The sequence below is a fragment of the Erpetoichthys calabaricus genome, chromosome 2 (assembly GCF_900747795.2).
Source record: "Erpetoichthys calabaricus chromosome 2, fErpCal1.3, whole genome shotgun sequence".
Taxonomy (NCBI): Eukaryota; Metazoa; Chordata; class Cladistia; order Polypteriformes; family Polypteridae; genus Erpetoichthys; species Erpetoichthys calabaricus.
In genome coordinates, this window is record NC_041395.2 from 6,211,874 (window position 1) to 6,234,978 (window position 23,105).

A 23,105-nucleotide genomic window follows, 5' to 3' on the forward strand; every position below is an offset into this window, starting at 1 on the left:
AATTGGAAGAAGGTGTCAGAAGTATTGTGCGATCGAAGAATTAAGGAGAAGGTTAAAGGTCAGGTGTGTAAGATCAGATATGATGTATGGAGCTGAGACATGGGCAGTAAAGGGAGTGCAGGATAGATGTGTGGAGTTACATAAAAGGACAGAATGAGAAATGAGATCATCAGAGGTACGACCAAAGTAGAAGAGATATCTAAGAAAGTACAGTCAGCCCCCCCTACTTATAAACAGGTTCTGTTCCAAGAGGCTGTTCGTAAGTCCAGCACATACTGGTAAGTGAGGATAAATGTTTTAGTTTCTGAGCGCTCTGGATCTGGACGTACGTATAAACAATGTTTTTTAGTGGATTCTAATGAGCTTTGAACAACTTACAAGTATTGTATATGAAATGAAGTTTATAATTTATAATGAAGTTTATAATTACAAAAATAAGATCTTCCTGTGCCTGCTGCCACCACTTGGAGGACAAATCAAATTATCCTTAAGTGCTAATTTTGGACTTGAGGACCACTTTGTTCATATGTATGAAAGTTCACAACTTGAAAGATCGTAACTGGAGGACTATCTGTACAGGAAAGCAGGATGAAGTGGTATGGACCTGTGATGAGGAGAGACAAGGAATACGTGGTGATGAGAATGGACATCCAGGAGAAATGAAAGGATGGGAAGCCAAAGAGGAGGTGTATGGAAAAACTAGAAGAAGATCTGAAGGAAAACAGCTTGTCTGGTGAGTAGGTGAGAAGGTCTGAGCCGTAAGGAGAAGGTTGATCAAGCACATATAAAAGAGGGAAAAAGAAGATACTAAACGAATTTTACATTCTGCATCACAGAACTGTATGCAAATCAAAATGTACCTGTGTCACTCACCTATTAGGTGACAAGATGAGTGACATATGGAATGGCCAGCTTCCACTCATTGGCAAAATGTCTTCAAAATACTTCATTGACCTAGCATAGCTCTAATCTCCATTGATTCCAATATAACCTTTCTGTCAAATCTGTATTGTACACCACCTGATGGTCCCCTTCTGTTTCTTTCTACATAGTACTGTTTGGGAAAGTCACCCCAGACATGTACATGTAATTAGTGAATAGTCTTTGCAATGGTGGTCCTCCAATTTGTAGGGAAAATTTGGGGCATGGTGGCAGGATTGGCACTCTAGCCCCTGTAAAAAAAAACTCACACTGTTCCATTCCAGTTAAACTAGTCTGGTGCTGAGGTGTCACCCATTGCACGGCTGCGCTCAGGTCCTAATCAGGGATCCTGAGGAGGTTCATCATGTGGTGGGTGAGGCAACACGCTGTATCAGTGGATAGTCCCAACCTCTGTGTGATGCTCCTGTCTATGGACTAGTGCTTGGTATAGCAGGGGGTATTCAATTAGGCCCCACCAGTGGCAAAATGGAAGTCTACCAAGACATTAATTGTGTCATTCGTCTGTTTCTGCATTTCATCTACAAGTGTGAATATGCAGTAAAGCAGAGTGTTAATGCATTTCACATTCGTCCATTGTGCTGCTTCAGTGTTCTTCTTTTTCTAAGCTGCATGCCCGGAATCCTCAATATGTTTGAGTTTGAGTGAAAATTCTGAGCAGGACCCATTTCAAAATCTTTTTACCCTCCAAGTAATCTGAACACAGAGACGCTGAACGTGACCTGTTCACTCATTACAAGTCCTCATTCTTAGTGTTGACTGCACATCTGCTTAAAGTAGACACAGTAACAAGCCTAGAGACACAGGAACCCCCCAATAGAGACAACTATCATTTTTATTTTAATGTCAATATGTTTCCATTTGTGTTGGTGAGAGGCATCCTCTAAAAATTCTCTTTGTACATAACTGTAGGTGTAAAAAAGGCTTGTGTGCCTTAAAGACGCTGAAGCATGGTCATGTGAAAACCATGGAGTGTGCAGTGAGCATGTGTGTTTGTGAGATTTACCTCATGAAAGCTGGAACTACTGGAGCCGCTAGAGAAAGTTTAAGTTTGTGCGTTTGTTGGCCAAATAAACACACACCTACTCACCTACCTGTACAGTTGTTCTATGTCATGTGAATTTGAAGGCATTTCAACATTAAAGCAGTGTTCCTGAAATGGTTGGATTAGTTCCTGTGTTCTAACCGACACACCACAGCGACTACAATATATTGCAAGTCTGCCTTCTCAGCTTCCTTCATAATAATTTGTGGTCCATTGAGCCGGAATGCAGTGGTTACTGTGGAACATGTATCCTTACTCCAACCAGCAAGCTGGAGCAACCTATCCAAAAATACAGTTACGCCCTCCATGTTACTTAGAGGATTATGATTTAAGCTATGCAGGCTATAGGGTTCTAGAAGCATCATCTTCACTGCGGCCAGGAGTACTGCACACAATTTACCAAGAAGAGGATTATGATGGCAGCAGAATGTTGTTACCTCAAACTCTGCAAGCTCAAGCAACACCAAATTGTAGAGAACTAGAGATGGCTTCACCCGGAGCTCAGAATAATTCTCATAGAAATCTACAGCTTGACCCAGTGACCCCCAACTATCTGCTTATGGGGCGGCCTGACTCATCCCTTCCTCAGGTTGTCTATCCTGAATCAGATCTCTTGACTAGAAGGAGATGGAGACACAGCCAGGTGCTGGCAGATCGTTTCTGGTCATGCTTTCTGAAGTATTACCTACCGAACATTCAGGCACATCAGAAGTGGCAGAAAGAGGCAGCTAATCTAGCAGATGGAAAGAACATTAGAACACTCTAGACGAGAACAGACAATTCAGCCCAACAAAGCTCACCAGTCCAATCCACTTATTTCTTCCCAAAAAACATCAAATTGAGTTTTGAAAGTCCCCAACATCTTACTGTCTACCACACTGCTTGGTAGCTTATTCCAAGTGTCTATCGTTCTTTGTGTAAAGAAAAACTTCCTAATGTTTGTGTGAAATTTCCCCTTCACAAGTTTCCAACTGTGTCTCCGTGTTCTTGATGAACTCATTTTAAAATCACCGTCTCAATCCAATGGACTAATTCCCTTCATAATTTTAAACACTTCAATCAGGTCACCTCTACATCTTCTTTTTCTTAAACTGTAAAGGCTCAGCTCTTTTAATCTTCACTCATAACTCTTCCCCTGTAGCCCTGAATCAGCCCAGTCATTCTTCTCTGGACCTTCTCTAGTGCTGCTATGTCCTTTTTGAAGCCTGTAGACCCAAACTGCACCCAGGACTCCAGATGAGGCCTCACCAGTGTGTTACAAAGCTTGAGCAGAACCTCCTGTGACTTGTACTGCACACATCAAGGCGCTATATAACCTGACACTCTGTTAGCCTTCTTAATGGCTTCTCAACTCAGCGCTGAGTCCACTATGACTCCTAAATCCTTTTCATAAGGTGTGTCTCTATTTTCCGACCCCCATTGTGTATTCAGATCTCACATTTTCACTTCCTATGTGTAATTCTTTACATTTACTGACATTAAATTTCATCTGCCACAAATCTGCCCAAGCCTGTCTGCTATCCAAGTCCTTCTGTGATGATATAACGGATTCCAAATTATCTGCTAATCCACCTATCTTGGTATCATCTGCAAATTTCACCAGCTTGTTACTTATATTCCTATCTAAATCATTTATATTTATTAAAAATAGCAGCAGCTCTAGCACTGACCCCTGTGGTCACCACTCTTAACATCACCAGTTCTGATGAGGTTCCTCGCACCATCACTCTCTGCTTCCTGTGTCTGAGCCAATTCTGCAATTAATGTAATGCAATGCAAGTGATGCTTCTTGATCCACAGTTACCCAGAGCTTCATGGCCTGTAGGTAGAGTACTGTGTGTCATACCAGGAGCTGACGGACGGGTTCGAACAGCTGAAGTAAGGATTAATGGAAGAGTGTACTCTCGACCTGTGACCCAACTTATAGAACTTCCAGAAATAACTGACGATGAACCTTCCAGTGACAGACTTTCAGAATGAAGTAAAAGGTCAAAACCAAATTTGGGAGTGGCTGTAAAAAAGGCTTGTGTGCCTTTAAGGTGCTGAAGCATGGTCACGTGAAAACCGTGGAGTGTGCAGTGAGCATGTGAGTTTGTGAGATGTACCTCATGAAAGTCGGAACTGTTAGAGAAAGTTTAAGTTTGTGCGTTTGTTGACCAAATAAACACACACCTACTCACCTACCTGTACGGTTGTTCTACTTCATGTGAATTTCTGGCATTTCAACATTAAAGCAGTGTTCCTAAAATGGTTGGATTAGTTCCTGTGTTCTAACCGACACACCACAGCGACTACAGCGTATTGCAAGTCTGCCTTCTCAACTTCCTTCATAATAGCAGTCCTATAAAGGGAACAACAATGGCTCCTGTCTTGAAGTTAGTGATGAAAACAAAAAAAATTGCAGAAACACTTCTTCTAACTGGAGCTACAGGCTGTTCAATTAAGGGGAGAAAAGCCAAGCAAAATGACCCCTTTTATTGGCTAACTAAAAAGATTACAATATGCAAGCATTCGAGGCAACTCCGGCCCCTTCTTCAGGCAATTTGATTCCATCTCGCCTGAAGAAGGGGCCTGAGTTGCCTCGAAAGCTTGCATATTGTAATCTTTTTAGTTAGCCAATAAAAGGTCTCATTTTGCTTGGCTTTTCTCTACATTCATAATGGCTAACACGGCATAACACCCTAGTACTACAATTAAGGGGAGAAATTATTTTTTAGATCAGTTACCATTTTACAGAAGTAGTGTAAACACAGGAGAGGCTGTAGTCCATAAAAGATAACTTGTTCCTCTCACCTCTGACCGTGATGTTGACCTCCTCAGATGAAGCCTTCAGAGTCTCACCAGAGAACACGACACACTTGTATCGTCCTTTGTGCTCCTTCTTGACCCGAGTGTACCATACGGATGGCTGCCTCTCTTGGTCTTCATGATACACCTTAGTCGTGTAGTTTGTCAAGTACTGAGTTCGGCACTCCAGAGTCACATTGTCACCTTCTGTGAGTGGCAGTGGAGGAGTCTGCAGAGCCACCATGTCAGCTGGGAATATCAAAAAAAAAGAGAAGGAGAGAAGAGATGGCATTGATGAGAGCCATTCATCTTTCATCTGTTCATTTTCAGAACTTTCCATGTTTCTTTCTCTCAAATATATTAAAAAGGTTTTCCATTGTGTCTGCTTTATTCAGTCTTAACCACGCCCCTCCACACCGCTCGCCCAATCGTTTCTCCTGTTGGGCACATTCTCTCTCTCTCTCTACCCTGTGACACTCTCAGTACTAACTCACCCTTCAATGCAGTCAGTTATAATGGCAAGGCAGAAAAGCACATGATCTATTCAGGAACATCGAATTTTAAAATGCGATAGAAAAACAGCTGCAAGAGCTGATAATGAACGTCGAAAACAAGAAAATGAACAAAAAAGAGCTGCGTATAATAAAAATCAAGAGCAAAGAGAATCGTCCGATAAACAAGAAAGAGCAAAATATCCCAGAGAATATGTGAAAAGAAATGCAAAAAAGCAACATTTATAGAATGGAAGTTAGAGAATAAAGTAATTCATATTGTTCTTGACGAGGCGTTAATGTAATTTAATTTTTTATTTACTTTTTATTTAATTTTACTTTTACTTTTTACTACATTTTATTTTTCATTGGTATTTAAAATAGGAGGCTGTAGTGAAATACTCAAGTAACTTTTCTGTTTATAACAACTATAAGGACCAAACCGTCTTCCTCCCGTGCCCTGCATACTCTTCTCTATACCAACTCATTTTTACTCATTGGATTAATTGTCAGTGTCATCATCAGGGGACTGATTCTCTAGGACGAAAGCTGATATCATTTGCAGCCATTTTATGCATATTTTTACATTTGTTTTTGATAACTGTGATATACTGGGTCCGTGGTGTAGGAAAAAAGTGGCTGATTTTTAAATAAATAATTGAGTGCAGCCTTGAGGTCGGATACAGGGTATGAATATACTTGCTGTGGGGCCGATTGGGGTGCCTGGCTGGGCACTCATACACGTACAAATGCGAGCATCAGAGGGGACTGGGTGGTCTCATGGTCTGGAAACCCTACAGATTTTATTTTTTTCTCTCCAGCCGTCTGGATTTTTTTTTTTTTGGTTTTTTCTGTCCCCCCTGGCCATCGGACCTTACTCTTACTCTATGTTAATTATCCATCCATCCATTTTCCAACCCGCTGAATCCGAACACAGGGTCATGGGGGTCTGCTGGAGCCAATCCCAGCCAAGACAGGGGGCAAGACAGGGAACCAATCCCGGGCAGGGTGCCAACCCACTGCAGTCTATGTTAATTAATGTCTTATTTTAATTCTTACTTTGTCTTTTATTTTTCTTTTCTTCATCATGTAAAACACTTTGAGCTACATTTTTTGTATGAAAATGTGCTATATAAATAAATGATGTTGTTGTTGTTGAATGCCTCATCAATGCCTTGCAGGGAGCGGCGGTTTACGCCTGCACCTAACCAATTTGAGGTAAAAGGACACTGCACAGGAGAGAAGAAGAGAGAAGATCTGAAAAGAGAAACAGAAGACAATGACGGAGGTTGACGGATGGACAACCAGACGGACAGACAGAGGTAGAGGCAGGCGCGAGCGAGTGAGCAAGCTGATGTTAATGGACAGAAAGCAGGCAGACGGGAATTTGAGCCCCAGGAAAGACCGTGTGGTCAGTGCTTAGGAGGAGGCTGAGGAGTCGCCCCTGCTGAGTGGCCAAGTAGCAAGAGGGACCATTACAATCAGGGTGTGATGTCACTGGGTAGAGCCAAGCAACTGGCAGCGGTGGGTGAACAAAGTGCTCGTGCTGGGAGGATCGACAGCGGTGCGAGCAGAACAGGGCTCGGCAGCATCCCGTGGGACGGCGTGGGACTGGCGGTGGTGACACAAACCAGGACTGAAGGGGTTTCTGCGCCTATTGGTCGACATCTCTCCAAGCTGAAAAACCTGAATAAGGTAAGATGGAGAGATGTCTGTTTTAAAAGGAAGCCACCAGGGCTCAGATTTAAAGGACACTTTCCTGCCTGGGAATTTTAATCTTGATTTTTAAAGGAATGTTTCATTAATTTTTTTTTTTAACCTCCTTTAGCAGTTTGTTTTTACGGATTATTGATTGAATTTTGCACTGCACTTTGTTTTGAAACACCATTTTAATTGACTTTGTTTTAATAAAAGCACTGATATTTTTTTTGTACCTACGTTATCAACAGTAGCTGGATAAAGAGGCATGCGGCAGAGAGTGGAGCTGACCCACACTGTCACAAACAGGATTAGACTTGAGGCTCAAGTAGGTGACTCAGGCGCCGCCGAGAGTGGCAGCCTTTTCAGCAGCTCCGTGTACGACTTTATTTTTCTACTTATTTATCTTTCTACTTTTATTTTTCTCTTTTTATTGATCACTCCTATCACTTTATTTTATGAAGATTCGTTCCCTGGACACACTTACTTTTACAACGTGGGCATGGATTTTTACAAGCTGAGACTCGCCTATTCAAGTACTCAACTTAGAGCGCTTTTTTTTTTCTTTTTTTTTATTTTGTGACTTTCCACTTGGGATTAATAAAGTATCTATCTATCTATCTATCTATCTATCTATCTATCTATCTATCTATCTATCTATCTATCTATCTATCTATCTATCTATCTATCTATCTATCTATCTATTATATAGTGCCTTTCACTCTCTATCTATCTATCTATCTATCTATCTATCTATCTATCTATCTATCTATCTATCTATCTATCTATCTATCTATCTATCTATCTATCTATCTATCTATCTATCTATCTATCTATCTATCTATCTATCATATAGTGCCTTTCATATCTATCTATCTATCTATCTATCTATCTATCTATCTATCTATCTATCTATCTATCTATCTATCTATCTATCTATCTATCATATAGTGCCTTTTCTATCTATCTATCTATCTATCTATCTATCTATCTATCTATCTATCTATCTATCTATCTATCTATCTATCTATCTATCTATCTATCTATCTATCTATCTATCTATCTATCTATCTGTTATATAGTGCCTTTCACTCTATCTATCTATCTATCTATCTATCTATCTATCTATCTATCTATCTATCTATCTATCTATCTATCTATCTATCTATCTATCTATCTATCATATAGTGCCTTTTCTATCTATCTATCTATCTATCTATCTATCTATCTATCTATCTATCTATCTATCTATCTATCTATCTATCTATCTATCTATCTATCTATCATATAGTGCCTTTCATATCTATCTATCTATCTATCTATTATATAGTGCCTTTCACTCTATCTATCTATCTATCTATCTATCTATCTATCTATCTATCTATCTATCTATCTATCTATCTATCTATCTATTATATAGTGCCTTTCACTCTATCTATCTATCTATCTATCTATCTATCTATCTATCTATCTATCTATCTATCTATCTATCTATCTATCTATCTATCATATAGTGCCTTTCATATCTATCTATCTATCTATCTATCTATCTATCTATCTATCTATCTATCTATCTATCTATCTATCTATCTATCTATCTATCTATCTATCTATCTATCTATCTATCTATCTATCTGTTATATAGTGCCTTTCTATCTATCTATCTATCTATCTATCTATCTATCTATCTATCTATCTATCTATCTATCATATAGTGCCTTTTCTATCTATCTATCTATCTATCTATCTATCTATCTATCTATCTATCTATCTATCTATCTATCTATCTATCTATCTATCTATCTGTTATATAGTGCCTTTCACTCTCTATCTATCTATCTATCTATCTATCTATCTATCTATCTATCTATCTATCTATCTATCTATCTATCTATCTATCTATCTATCTATCATATAGTGCCTTTTTTCTATCTATCTATCTATCTATCTATCTATCTATCTATCTATCTATCTATCTATCTATCTATCTATCTATCTATCTATCTATCTATCTATCTATCTATCTATTATATAGTGCCTTTCACTCTATCTATCTATCTATCTATCTATCTATCTATCTATCTATCTATCTATCTATCTATCTATCTATTATATAGTGCCTTTCACTCTATCTATCTATCTATCTATCTATCTATCTATCTATCTATCTATCTATCTATCTATCTATCTATCTATCTATCTATCTATCTATCTATCTATCTATCATATAGTGCCTTTCATATCTATCTATCTATCTATCTATCTATCTATCTATCTATCTATCTATCTATCTATCTATCTATCTATCTATCATCTATCTATCTATCTATCTATCTGTTATATAGTGCCTTTCACTCTATCTATCTATCTATCTATCTATCTATCTATCTATCTATCTATCTATCTATCTATCTATCTATCTATCTATCTATCTATCATATAGTGCCTTTTCTATCTATCTATTTAATCTATCTATCTATCTATCTATCTATCTATCTATCTATCTATCTATCTATCTATCTATCATATAGTGCCTTTCATATCTATCTATCTATCTATCTATCTATCTATCTATCTATCTATCTATCTATCTATCTATCTATCTATCTATCTATCATATAGTGCCTTTCATATCTATCTATCTATCTATCTATCTATCTATCTATCTATCTATCTATCTATCTATCTATCTATCTATCTATTTATCTATCTATCTATCTATCTATCTATCTATCTATCTATCTGTTATATAGTGCCTTTCACTCTATCTATCTATCTATCTATCTATCTATCTATCTATCTATCTATCTATCTATCTATCTATCTATCTATCTATCTATCTATCTATCTATCTATCATATAGTGCCTTTTCTATCTATCTATCTATCTATCTATCTATCTATCTATCTATCTATCTATCTATCTATCTATCTATCTATCTATCTATCATATAGTGCCTTTCATATCTATCTATCTATCTATCTATCTATCTATCTATCTATCTATCTATCTATCTATCTATCTATCTATCTATCTATCTATCATATAGTGCCTTTTCTATCTATCTATCTATCTATCTATCTATCTATCTATCTATCTATCTATCTATCTATCTATCTATCTATCTATCTATCTATCTATCATATAGTGCCTTTCATATCTATCTATCTATCTATCTATCTATCTATCTATCTATCTATCTATCTATCTATCTATCTATCTATCTATTATATAGTGCCTTTCACTCTATCTATCTATCTATCTATCTATCTATCTATCTATCTATCTATCTATCTATCTATCTATCTATCTATCTATCTATCTATCATATAGTGCCTTTCATATCTATCTATCTATCTATCTATCTATCTATCTATCTATCTATCTATCTATCTATCTATCTATCTATCTATCTATCTATCTATCTATCTGTTATATAGTGCCTTTCACTCTATCTATCTATCTATCTATCTATCTATCTATCTATCTATCTATCTATCTATCTATCTATCTATCTATCTATCTATCTATCTATCTATCTATCTATCTATCATATAGTGCCTTTTCTATCTATCTATCTATCTATCTATCTATCTATCTATCTATCTATCTATCTATCTATCTATCTATCTATCATATAGTGCCTTTCATATCTATCTATCTATCTATCTATCTATCTATCTATCTATCTATCTATCTATCTATCTATCTATCTATCTATCTATCTATCTATCTATCTATCTATCTATCTATCTATCTATCTATTATATAGTGCCTTTCACTCTATCTATCTATCTATCTATCTATCTATCTATCTATCTATCTATCTATCTATCTATCTATCTATCTATCTATCTATTATATAGTGCCTTTCACTCTATCTATCTATCTATCTATCTATCTATCTATCTATCTATCTATCTATCTATCTATCTATCTATCTATCTATCTATCTATCTATCTATCATATAGTGCCTTTCATATCTATCTATCTATCTATCTATCTATCTATCTATCTATCTATCTATCTATCTATCTATCTATCTATCTATCTATCTATCTATCTATCTATCTATCTATCTATCTATCTATCATATAGTGCCTTTTCTATCTATCTATCTATCTATCTATCTATCTATCTATCTATCTATCTATCTATCTATCTATCTATCTATCTATCTATCTATCTATCATATAGTGCCTTTCATATCTATCTATCTATCTATCTATCTATCTATCTATCTATCTATCTATCTATCTATCTATCTATCTATCTATCATATAGTGCCTTTTCTATCTATCTATCTATCTATCTATCTATCTATCTATCTATCTATCTATCTATCTATCTATCTATCTATCTATCTATCTATCTATCTATCATATAGTGCCTTTCATATCTATCTATCTATCTATCTATCTATCTATCTATCTATCTATCTATCTATCTATCTATCTATCTATCTATCTATCTATCTATCTATCATATAGTGCCTTTAATATCTATCTATCTATCTATCTATCTATCTATCTATCTATCTATCTATCTATCTATCTATCTATCTATCTATCTATCTATCTATCTATCTATCTATCTATCAAACAGCCGTGGTAAAGGCACCATTGTGGCATGTTGTGTTACTAGCCAGACCTTAAATAAGATGGCGGTACTTTACACTTCTCATCTGAACACTGAGATACTGAACTTCAAAAACCTTCTTTTTTTTCTTAGAGTTAAATCAAAGTAATTTGGCATAAAGACCTTTTTGGTGGGCGGCACGGTGGCGCAGTGGTAGCGCTGCTGCCTCGCAGTAAGGAGACCTGGGTTTGCTTCCCGGGTCCTCTCTGTGTGGAGTTTGCATGTTTTACCCGTGTCTGCGTGGGTTTCCTCCCACAGTCCAAAGACATGCATTGGTGATCCTAAATTGTCCCTAGTGTGTGTGTGTGCCCTGCAGTGGACTGGCACCCTGCTCGGGGTTTGTTTCCTGCCTTGTGCCCTGTGCTAGCTGGGATTGGCTCCAGAAGACCCCTGTGACCCTGTGTTAGGATATAGCGGTTTGGATAAAGACTGACTGACCTTTTTGGTGTTTTGTGGGTTTAATTTTTTTAGTTTTGGTGATTTAGTTCTCTCCAGCTTTCTCCACCTTTGGATCCCTAAATATATAATATATATTGACTCTCTTACTGGTGTAACTCAAGTAACAAACAGTACAAAAAGTGAAACATTCCATAATTTCCACAGCTTCTTAGAAATATTTACCTTCACACATCCTTTGGGTCATTTCTGGCCCGCCATTGGCGTCAATTAATTTTCTGCTGCATTTAGGGAAGTTTGTTTGTGCATAACCCATTAAAAAAGAAACAAAAAAAACCAATAATGTCATCTGCTCCACTCTGGCCATATCCTTTAGTTGCTTCCTCCAATATTCCTGTACTTTACACCCAAAGAAAACACTTTGAAACTCCCAAAAAAACACGTTTTAGTGCATTTTGTGTTTTCTGTGATACCAAAATATAGCACTAATTATGCAATACAAAATGGCTCTCTTGCTCACCCTTTATTCTTAAAAATACTTTGAAGCTGTTTTGCTGTTACATTGACCTTAGAAAGCCCCCTGGGTAAGGTGCTATATGAAACAATGGCTTGTCTTGTTAGCCTCTGCTGCTGCTTTGGGACGGTGGGCTCCGTGAACGTACCGCAGAAGGCAAAGATCGGCTGCACACTTTTATAGCTAAAGTCCCCAGAGTGAAGGTATTAGAACATTAGAGCATTCGAACACTCTGGACGAGAACAGGCCATTCAGCCCAACAAAGCTCGCCAGTCCTCTCCAATTATTTCAGCCAAAAAAACATCAAGTCGAGTTTTGAAAGTCCCTAAAGTCTTACTGTCTACCACACTACTTAGTTGCTTATTCCAAGTGTCTATCGTTCTTTGTGTAAAGAAAAACTTCCTCATGTTTTTGTGAAATTTCCCTTCACAAGTTTCCAACTGTGTCCCCGTGTTCTTGATGAACTCATTTTAAAGTCACCGTCTTGATCCACTGTACTAATTCCCTTCATCATTTTAAACCCTTCAGTCAGGTCTCCTCTTCATCTCCTTAAGGCTCAGATCTTATCATTTCTCCTCATAACTCATCCCCTGTAGCCCTGTAATCAGCCTTGTCACTGTTCTCTGGACCTTCTCTTGTGCTGTTATGTCCTTTTTGTAGCCTGGAGACCCAAACTGCACACAGGACTCAAGATGAGGCCTCACCAGTGTGTTATAAAGCTTGAGCAGAACCTCCTGTGACTTGTACTCCACACATCAAGGCGCTATATAACCTAACATTCTGTTAGCCTTCTTAATGGCTTCTCAACACTGTCTGGTAGTCGACAGCTTAGAGTCCACTACGACTCCTAAATCCTTCTCATAAGGTGGACACTCAATTTTCAGACTCCCCATTGTGTATACAAACCTCACATTTTCCTTCCTATGTCTAATTCTTTACATTTACTGACATTAAATTTGATCGTCCACAAATCTGCCCAAGCCTGTCTGCTCTCCAAGTCCTTCTGTGATGATATAACGGATTTCAAATTATCTGCTAATCCACCTATCTTGGTATCATCTGCAAACTTAACCAGCTTGTTCCTTATATTCCTATCTAAATCATTTCTATATATTAAAAATAGCAGCAGCCCCCACACTGCCCCCTGCTGGTCACCACTCTTAACATCGGCCAGTTCTGATGAGGTTCCTCACACCATCACCCTCTGCTTCCTGTGTCTGAGCCAATTCTGCACCCATCTACAAACATCACCCTGAACTCCCACTTCTTTTAATTTGAAGCCCAACCTCTCATGTGGCACCTTATCAAATGCTTTCTGATTGCAAGTAGATGTACAAGTGCATGAATTATTCATCTTTGTACTGTGTACAAAATATCAACAGGATTCAAGATGACATGTGAGCTTCACTCTACTGAGGGACAACATGAAACATTACGCGGTGAACATAAGACAAGCAAAAAAGGCCAAACTTGACTGAGAGCAGCATGTGTTTGGTGTCTCGGACTCCAGTTGAGATCGTACATCAATGACTCACCCGTGACGATGAAGCTGACCGCTTTGCTGCGTTTCTCTCCCGATTCCGTCTCACACCAGTACAGGCCGCTCTGGTTCTTGTGTGAAAATGTCACTGAACAGCTTGGGATGTTTTCACAGGACAGATTTTGCCTCAGATGGTTTGCTGTCGCCATGAACCACCAGAATTTCTTAAATAGAGGATTTCCGTTTACTCTGCAGTTGAGTGTAACTGTCTCTCCCGCAAACAGGACCGTCCATGTCGGCCATTGCAGAAAGGAAACCTCTGGGTGCTCAGCTGCAAAGAAACAAAGAAGTGTTCATTGTCTTATCAATTGATCCACGTTTATGAAATCACATTCTCAAACCCACTTAGTCCAGTTCAGGGTCATGGGCGCTGGTCCTAGCAGCAATTAACTTCACCCACGTGTCCCCCGCTGACCTGGAGAGAACATGCAAACATAATACGGACAACAATTGGGAGTCAGATTCAGACCCTGGATGTGCGTTTACATTGGATGTAGTTTAAGCATATTGCTTCAGGCACATAATGAATAAAAATCAACCACTAACTATATATAATTCATACTCATTTACTTATGGTTGGTGTGGGGGCCATAACTTCAAAAATCCTGGACCCAAACCCTAGCCTGGACACGTCCTCCCTGTGTCATGTTCTCGTTATCTCAAATGTCAAAGACATGCAGGCTGTTGGCAACTGAAATGGATCCTTAGATGGGCTCCTTTTTTGCTGCATTCCCCAAGACCATAAAGTGGAGACACGTGGGTTCAGAAAAATGAATGAACAGATGGATTGACTTACTGATATTTAAAAGGAGAGGCCTGCTGGTGTACGACTGAAAAAATGGCTTTCCCATGTGGGCCTGGCACTTGTATTCACCCTGGTCAGACCACACAATGGCGCTAATGGTGCAGACGTTGCTCTCCAGTTTGTGGCCAACAGCATAAGGTGCTTGCAGTCTCTCGCCATCTTTATACCATTGGTACTGCAGTCCAGGGATATCTATATTCATCTGGCAGTAGAGGGTCACAGTCTCTCCATAGTAGACCACCTGCCATGAGGGTCTCATTGTGAGGAAAAGCTTTGGTCGATCTGGAGAAGACAAAAAGGTGACAATCCAGTTAGAGGTGCTTCTTGTAGAAACTCATAATGTACATCTCAGACCCCTTGCTGGTCTTCTTAATAATCTTGTGGAAATTAGTTTATATAGTTTTATTAGTTTAATAATTGTGAAAAAAACCCTAACCCTAACCCTTGTGGAAAGTTCTAGTGCCAACGTATTAAAAGTAAGCAGACTACTAAAGACCTGTCTGGACGCTCTTGACCTCAATGTTCATGCGACCCACCAGAGGACACTGGAGGGAGATGGTAATGTGACGGTGGTAAAAGATGATGCTGTTCATGCTTATTAAACATGTATGATTGACATTTATCATGGCTATATAAATAAAGACTCACACTTCTTTGCTTTATCTTTGCACAATGTCTTGTCTTGTTTGTGTTTTAATTTTAAATTTAAATTTAAATTTTAATTCTATTTTTAATTTATTATTTGTACTTCATGTTGTTACACTGTGGACCCTGAGCTTCGCAATTTCGTCAATCTGTATACAGTGGAAGCTCGGGTCACGAACGTCTCAGACCACGTACAATTCGGGTTACGACCAAAACGTTTGCCAAACTTTTGCATCTGTTCACGACCACACACTCGGGTGACGGACAAGCCTGTTTCCCTTCCGGTTCGTACACGCCGATGATGATTTCCACACATGTTCAGTCTCTCCCTGTACAGTACATTGTTCTCGGTCAGACGTGCATCGCACAGAGGGACTTTACCTCAAAACTGTAATCTTCTCTCCACCCAGTTCCTCCTCACTTCCTTCACGCCAGAACTCGACTCATGCAAGGTTAGTTTTCTTGGTTGTTTATGGTTAGTTTTTGTATAAATTATCAGATTTTTCAAATATTCATTTTTTTCCCTGTACTTAAAACTCATTTAAATAAAAGTGTTTACAGCGGTCGGTTCGTAAGGCTGTAGCGTGAACTCCTGCAATGTTAGTTTTCACTGTTCAAGTTTTTCTCAGTGTTATTCAATGTTTTTACATTTAGTTTACTGTTACCCTGTGCATTCTATGGTACCAGCAACCCCGCGATTCTCGAAAGAATCACAAATCCAAGAATGGCAATCACTTTCTGTTCCCTCCGATATTTGGAGGGATGAAATATCATGAAGGGTGGGTGTGTCCTGGGAAATGTCATTTAATTAAATAAACATATTTGTACTAAAGCGGTTTCTTTTTGGAGCTGTGACTCATCTGGTTCTGGTGTTTCAGAAGAGCATTGTAGGCGCCTTCGTTTATTGTTTTTATCCATGCAGTCTCTTTTTTGTTTTTCTATGGCTGTGTCGTCAGCGAGAAGTCGTTTGCTGACGGCGGTGGATTCAAGAGCTGAAGTGACCATGGCAGCGGATCTGGGCATGGAGGGCTACATTACTAAAAGAAGCTGGTATATGCGGTGGTGTGGGCGGTCGCGTTCGAGCGGCTGTACAACCTGGCGCGCACGCTTTATCTCAGGTTTAGTTCACAGGTCGTAGCCATGGTAAAGTTTTCATTTAATTAAATAAACATATTTGTACTAAAGCAGTTTCTTTGTGTGGGCGCCTTCTTTCATTGTATTTATCCATACAGGCTCGTTTACAGGTCGTAGCCATATGGGCTCGTGTTTGTATTACAAATCGTTGAGCTCCTTCCATTTGGAGCCGTGACTCCTTTGCCTCTGCTGTGTCAGAAGCGCGTTGTGGGCGCGTTCGTTCATTGTGTTTATCCATACGGGCTCGTTTTGTATTTCCGTTAGTTGAGCTCTTTCATTGTGGAGCCGTGACGTCTTTGCTTCTGGTGTGTCTGAAGCGCGTTGTAGGAGCCTCCGTGTATTGTTTTTATCCATGCGGTCTCGTCTTTGTTGTTCTGTGGCTGTGTCGTTAGGTAGAAGTCGTTTACTGTTAGGATGCATAATCCAACTTACATTTAATACGGAATTACCGTTATGTGATTCAGATATGCCACACTGACTGCTGGCACAGTGGATTAGAGCAAGTGTATTTTACAGGTTGTGGTGTTTGGGCACCACGTACTGACTCTGGGAAGTACGGGCTCGGTTTTGTATTACAAATCGTTGAGCTCTTTCCATTTGGAGCCGTGACTCCTTTGCCTCTGCTGACACCGACTGCTGGCACAGTGGATTAGAGCAAGTTTAGTTTACACGTTGTGTTGTTTGGGCGCCACCTACTGACTCTGGGAAGCCGCTGCGTTTGACTCTGGGGCGCTGTGGTGCAGTGCGCATGCGCTTCGGTGCGTCCGCCATCCGTGCATAAATTAAACTGTCATTTAGAAACATAGATAATTAACTATTTTTGTGCTTAAAAATCTTAAAAAAAATTTACATACAGCTCGTATGGTCCAGAACAAATTAATTGTATTTACCTATAGTCCTATAGTGGGGGAATTAGTTCAGGTCATGACAAAAAAGGGGTTGTGACCAGAGTTTTGGAACAAATTACGGTCGTGACCCGAGGCTCCACTGTACTTGTATATGGTTGAGATGACAATAAAGTTCGCTTTGACTTTGACATAAACTCTACTGTAGATATAACACCTTGAGATATACCGTGGATTCAGAAATTATTCAAACTCTTTCCCTTTCTACACACTTTACTATATTATCAATTTTTGGATACATTTGACATTTTTGTCCATCAGTCTTCACCCTTCTTCTTTTTCATTCAGCTGCTCCATTTTATTCAAAATCAAATACTGGATATTCTCATTCATAGAAAAATGCAGACCCTTAATTCATTACTCCCTTTGGCAATAATTACAGCTTTGAGTCTTTGGTTAAGACTCCCACACCTGGATTCAGCCAGTTGATCTCATTCTTCCTCTTCTCAAGCTCTTTTAGAAGCATTTGTAAACTGCCATTTTCAAGTCTCTCCACACATCTTCTATGGAGTGTATAATAATAATAGTTGTATGTTTCAGGTCATTGTCATCCTCAAAGGTGAAGGCTTTGGTTTGGCCAGACAAAGACACTCAGACTTGTCCCAAAGCCACTCCAGTATTGTTTTGGTTGTGTGTTTCAGGTCAATGTTGTGCTGAAAGGTGAACTGTTGTCCCACTCTGAGGTGGCATGTACTCTGCAGCAGATTTTCTTCAGCGACACATCTGAATTTTGCTGCTTTCATCCTTCCCTCAATCCTGACCAGCATCCCTATCCGACAGAGTAACGCCACCTACATGCTCCCTTGTAGTGATGGTATTAGACAGATGATGAGCAGGGCCTGGTCTTCACCAGACATAGTGCTTGGAGTTCTGCCCAAAGAGTTCAACTTTGTCTTATCAGACCAGATATTTTTTTTTTCAGCTCTCAGAGTCCTTTAAATGCCTTTCAGTGAAAAATAGTTTCCTTCCAGGCACTGTACCATAAATGCCCAATTGATGGAGGGATGCTGAGATGATGGTCTTTCCAACAGGTTCTACCATCTCAGCAGAGGACTTCTGAAACTCTGTCAGACTGACCAATGGATTCTTGGTCACCTTTCTGATCAATGCCCTTCTCACCTGGTTACTCAGGTTGACTGGCTGGCCAACTCTAGAAGATGTCCTACTGGTTCTAATCTTCTCCCATTTCACAATTCTTGAGGCCACTGTGCTCCTGGGAACACTCAAACCTTTAGAGATGGTTTGATCCCCTTGCCCTGATCTGTGCCTCACCACACTTTGAGGTCTATAGAGCGTTCCCTGAATTCATGACTTGGTTTTTGTCCTGACATGCAGTGTGAATTGTGGAACCTTCTATACCCTGGGACACATGTGACTTTCTAAACATAGTTCAGTTCAGTATGGCACAGGTGGACTTAAGTCAAGTTCTCAACACATCTCAAAGAGAATTAAAGCAAGCTGGAACACCTGAGCACAACTTGGAGTGATACAGCAAAAGGATTAAATACTTGAAGTAGCAAGAGATTCAGGTTTTGATTTTTAATAAATTTGTGAACCTTTCTGAAAACCTGTTTTTACTTTGTCATTATGATTCTTTGACTGTAGATTGAAGGAGAAAAACAGCAGATGTATCCATTTAATAAAAAAATCTACAATATAATACAGTGTGAAAAAAGTGAATGGATCTGAAGACTTTCTGAATCCACTGTAAAGATGCCAAGATCAGAAATCATAGATTGAGAGTCGAGGAAACAAGCTCAGAATGACAAACCAAAAGCAACATTAAAGGGTGTTAGCACGAGAGCTAAAGAGGCATCCCATGGGCCCAAGTCAGCAATGGGCCTTTCTTTAGCATTTATTATATCAGAACTAATGACCGTGCATTTGAATCTACTGTGGGTACCATCTTCCTACCCCAACCCCTGCTTGATGAAGTAAACAGCAATAACACTGAGCTCAAATACCCAAGGGGAAAGCTTGCTATAATGTATTAGTGAACACACACTCAGATATCCAAGTGTAATTAAACAAAAAAAAACAACAAATAACAATGAGTGGTTGAATAGTTCTGAAATCTAGTTCTGAAACTAGAAGCTTATAGGCATCAGAGGTGACCTACAAAACTGGATCTCTCGTTGGTTAACAGATGATCAGAGTATTGATACAGTGCATCCAGAAAGTATTCCCAGCGCTTCATCACTGTTTCCACATTTTGTTATGTTACAGCCTTATTCCAAAATGGATTAAATTCATTTTTTTCCTCAGAATTCTACACACAACACCCCATAATGACAACGTGAAAAAAGTTTACTTGAGATTTTTGCAAATTTATTAAAAATAAAAAAATTGAGAAATCACATGTCCATAAGTATTCACAGCCTTTGCCATGAAGCTCAAAATTGAGCTCAGGTGCCTCCTGTTTCCCCTGATCATCCTTGAGATGTTTCTGCAGCTTCATTGGAGTCCACCTGTGGTAAATTCAGTTGACTGGACATGATTTGGAAAGGCACACACCTGTCTATAGAAGGTCTCACAGTTGACAGTTCATGTCAGAGCACAAACCAAGCATGAAGTCAAAGGAATTGTCTGTAGACCTCTGAGACAGGATTGTCTCGAGGCACAAATCTGGGGAAGGTTACAGAAAAATTTCTGCTGCTTTGCAGGTCCCAATGAGCACAGTGGCCTCCATCATCCGTAAGTGGAAGAAGTTCGAAACCACCAGGACTCTTCCTAGAGCTGGCCGGCCATCTAAACTGAGTGATCGGGGGAGAAGGGCCTTAGTCAGGGAGGTGACCAAGAACCCGATGGTCACTCTGTCAGAGCTCCAGAGGTCCTCTGTGGAGAGAGGAGAACCTTCCAGAAGGACAACCATCTCTGCAGCAATCCACCAATCAGGCCTGTATGGTAGAGTGGCCAGACGGAAGCCACTCCTTAGTAAAAGGCACATGGCAGCCCACCTGGAGTTTGCCAAAAGGCACCTGAAGGACTCTCAGACCATGAGAAAGAAAATTCTCTGGTCTGATGAGACAAAGATTGAAATCTTTGGTGTGAATGCCAGACGTCACGTTTGGTGGAAACCTGGCACCGCTTATCACCAGGCCAATACCATCCCTACAGTGAAGCATGGTGGTGGCAGCATCATGCTGTGGGGATGGGGACTGGGAGACTAGTCAGGATAAAGGGAAAGATGACTGCAGCAATGTACAGAGACATCCTGGATGAAAACCTGCTCCAGAGCGCTCTTGACCTCAGACTGGGGCGATGGTTCATCTTTCAGCAGGACAACGACCCTAAGCACACAGCCAAGATATCAAAGGAGTGGCTTCAGGACAACTCTGTGAATGTCCTTGAGTGGCCCAGCCAGAGCCCAGACTTGAATCTGATTGAACATCTCTGGAGAGATCTGAAAATGGCTGTGCACCGACGCTTCCCATCCAACCTGATGGAGCTTGAGAGGTGCTGCAAAGAGGAATGGGCGAAACTGGCCAAGGATAGGTGTGCCAAGCTTGTGGCATCATATTCAACAAGACTTGAGGCTGGAATTGCTGCCAAAGGTGCATCGACAAAGTATTGAGCAAAGGCTGTGAATACTTATGTACGTGGGATTTCTCAGTTTTTTCATTTTTAATAAATTTGCAAAAACTTCAAGTAAACTTTTTTCACGTTGTTATTATGGGGTGTTGTGTGTAGAATTCTGAGTGAAAAAATGAATTTAATCCATTTTGGAATAAGGCTGTAACATAACAAAATGTCGAAAAAGTGATGCGCTGTGAGTACTTTCCGGATGCACTGTAAGTAGAGAATGTTCCACATGGAGAGAGGTCATCCATGGAGTCCCTCAGAGGTCTGTCCTTGGACCCTCATTACTTTTTCTGATTTATATTACTGGTGTGGTTAGGAAACTTGTGAAATTCACAGATGACAGTAAAACTGGAGGGATTGCATACACTAAGAAGAAAGCAAAAAGAATTCAAAAAGACCTGAACAACTTTTGAACTGGGCAAACGCCTGGAAAATGGAGTTTAATGTAGAAAAGTGCAAAGTGCTACACGTGGGGCAACAGAATATCAGTTATAAATATAACAACCCCACAAATAAATCCACATGGACACCAGAAGCTGGCAGAAACTCTACCCTGGATTATTATATAGACTGCTTCCGACAGAGAGTGAAAACAGGAATCTTAAACAGGCAGCAAAATCGGATAGAAAACATTACAGGGGATGAGCGGAGAGCCATACATTCACTAAGGGAAAATACAGAAATCATTATCAAACCAGCAGACAAGGGGGGTGCTTTAGTCATCATGAACACTTCAGATTATATACAGGAGGCACAAAGACAATTGTCCAGTACTATGCATTATTACAAACTGCAAGAAGACCCAGCAGATCTCTACAATAGGAACTAAAAAAGATAGTAAGTAGCTTTCCTCTTGACATCAGGAATCATGTAAATAGTTTAATTCCTGAGAACCCCAAAATGGGTTACTTCTACATGCTTCCTAAAATCCACAAAGAAGGGAAGCCAGGAAGGCCTATAATCTCAGGAATTGGCTCCCTTACAGAAAATATTTCAGGTTGGGTGGATTACATCCTTAAACCCCTCGCCCGTAATACAACCAGCTACATCCAGGACACCACTGACTTCTGCTATAGGCCCCTTACCTGTGGGAACCTTACTGGCCACAATGGATGTTGAGGCCCTTTACACAAACACCCCCCATGATGATGGCATATTGGCATGTGAAACGTACCTGAGACAACATGATTTACCCACAAAGTCAGTAATAGAAATGATAAAACTCACTCTGACACATAATCTATTCTCTTTTGGACAAGGTTGCTACTTGCAACAAATGGGGACTGCAATGGGCTGTCGGTTTGCACCTCAGTATTCATGGCAAAATTGGAGGAAGATTTCATGTCAATGTGCATCATAAAACCAATGTTGTATCTCCGTTACATAGATGACATATTCATAATCTGGACTGCCAGTGAGAAGGACCTTCTCCATTTTCATAATGAATATAATTGTTTTCACCCCAACATAAAGCTGAAGGTGAATTACTCAAAAACAGAAGTCAGCTTCCTTGACACCACCGTTCAACAGAAAGACAACACCCTTGTAACTTCTGTTTTTCACAAACCGACAGATAGACGGACCTACCTGAAAAGTGATAGCTTCCACCCCAAGCATATAAGGCGCTCCATTATTTTCAGCCAAGCAATATGGTACAATCGTATTTGCTCAGACCTGACAGACCGGGATCAACTACTGCAGGAGCTCAGACAAGATTTCATCAGACAAGGTTACACCCCCAAAACAACAGACACACAAATAAGATGAGCTACTGCCATACCCAGAGACCACCTTCTGGAATATAAAAACAAAGACAGTAAGAACCGCATCCCCCTTGTTGTCACCTACAACCCACATCTTGAAACACTTCAAAAAATTATAAAAGAACTTCAGCCAATACTAAACAAGGACCAAACACTGAAAAATGGATTTCCTGAACATCCCCTCCTGGCATACAGACAACCACCAAACCTTCAGCAACTAAT

The 23,105-nt window shown here is 39.5% G+C and overlaps 1 protein-coding gene across 1 annotated transcript in view; it reads right to left on the minus strand.

Moving 5' to 3' along the window:
* The window catches only part of LOC127526860 (Fc receptor-like protein 3), a 115,561-nt gene that overhangs the window by 10,619 nt on the left and 81,837 nt on the right, over positions 1-23,105 (minus strand). Inside the window, exons 7-9 of the mRNA XM_051924017.1 lie at positions 14,846-15,136; positions 14,045-14,320; positions 4,778-5,020 (exon numbers count right to left, since the gene is read on the minus strand). Coding sequence (XP_051779977.1) covers positions 4,778-5,020; positions 14,045-14,320; positions 14,846-15,136 — 810 coding nt within the window. The remainder of the gene's footprint in view (positions 1-4,777; positions 5,021-14,044; positions 14,321-14,845; positions 15,137-23,105) is intronic.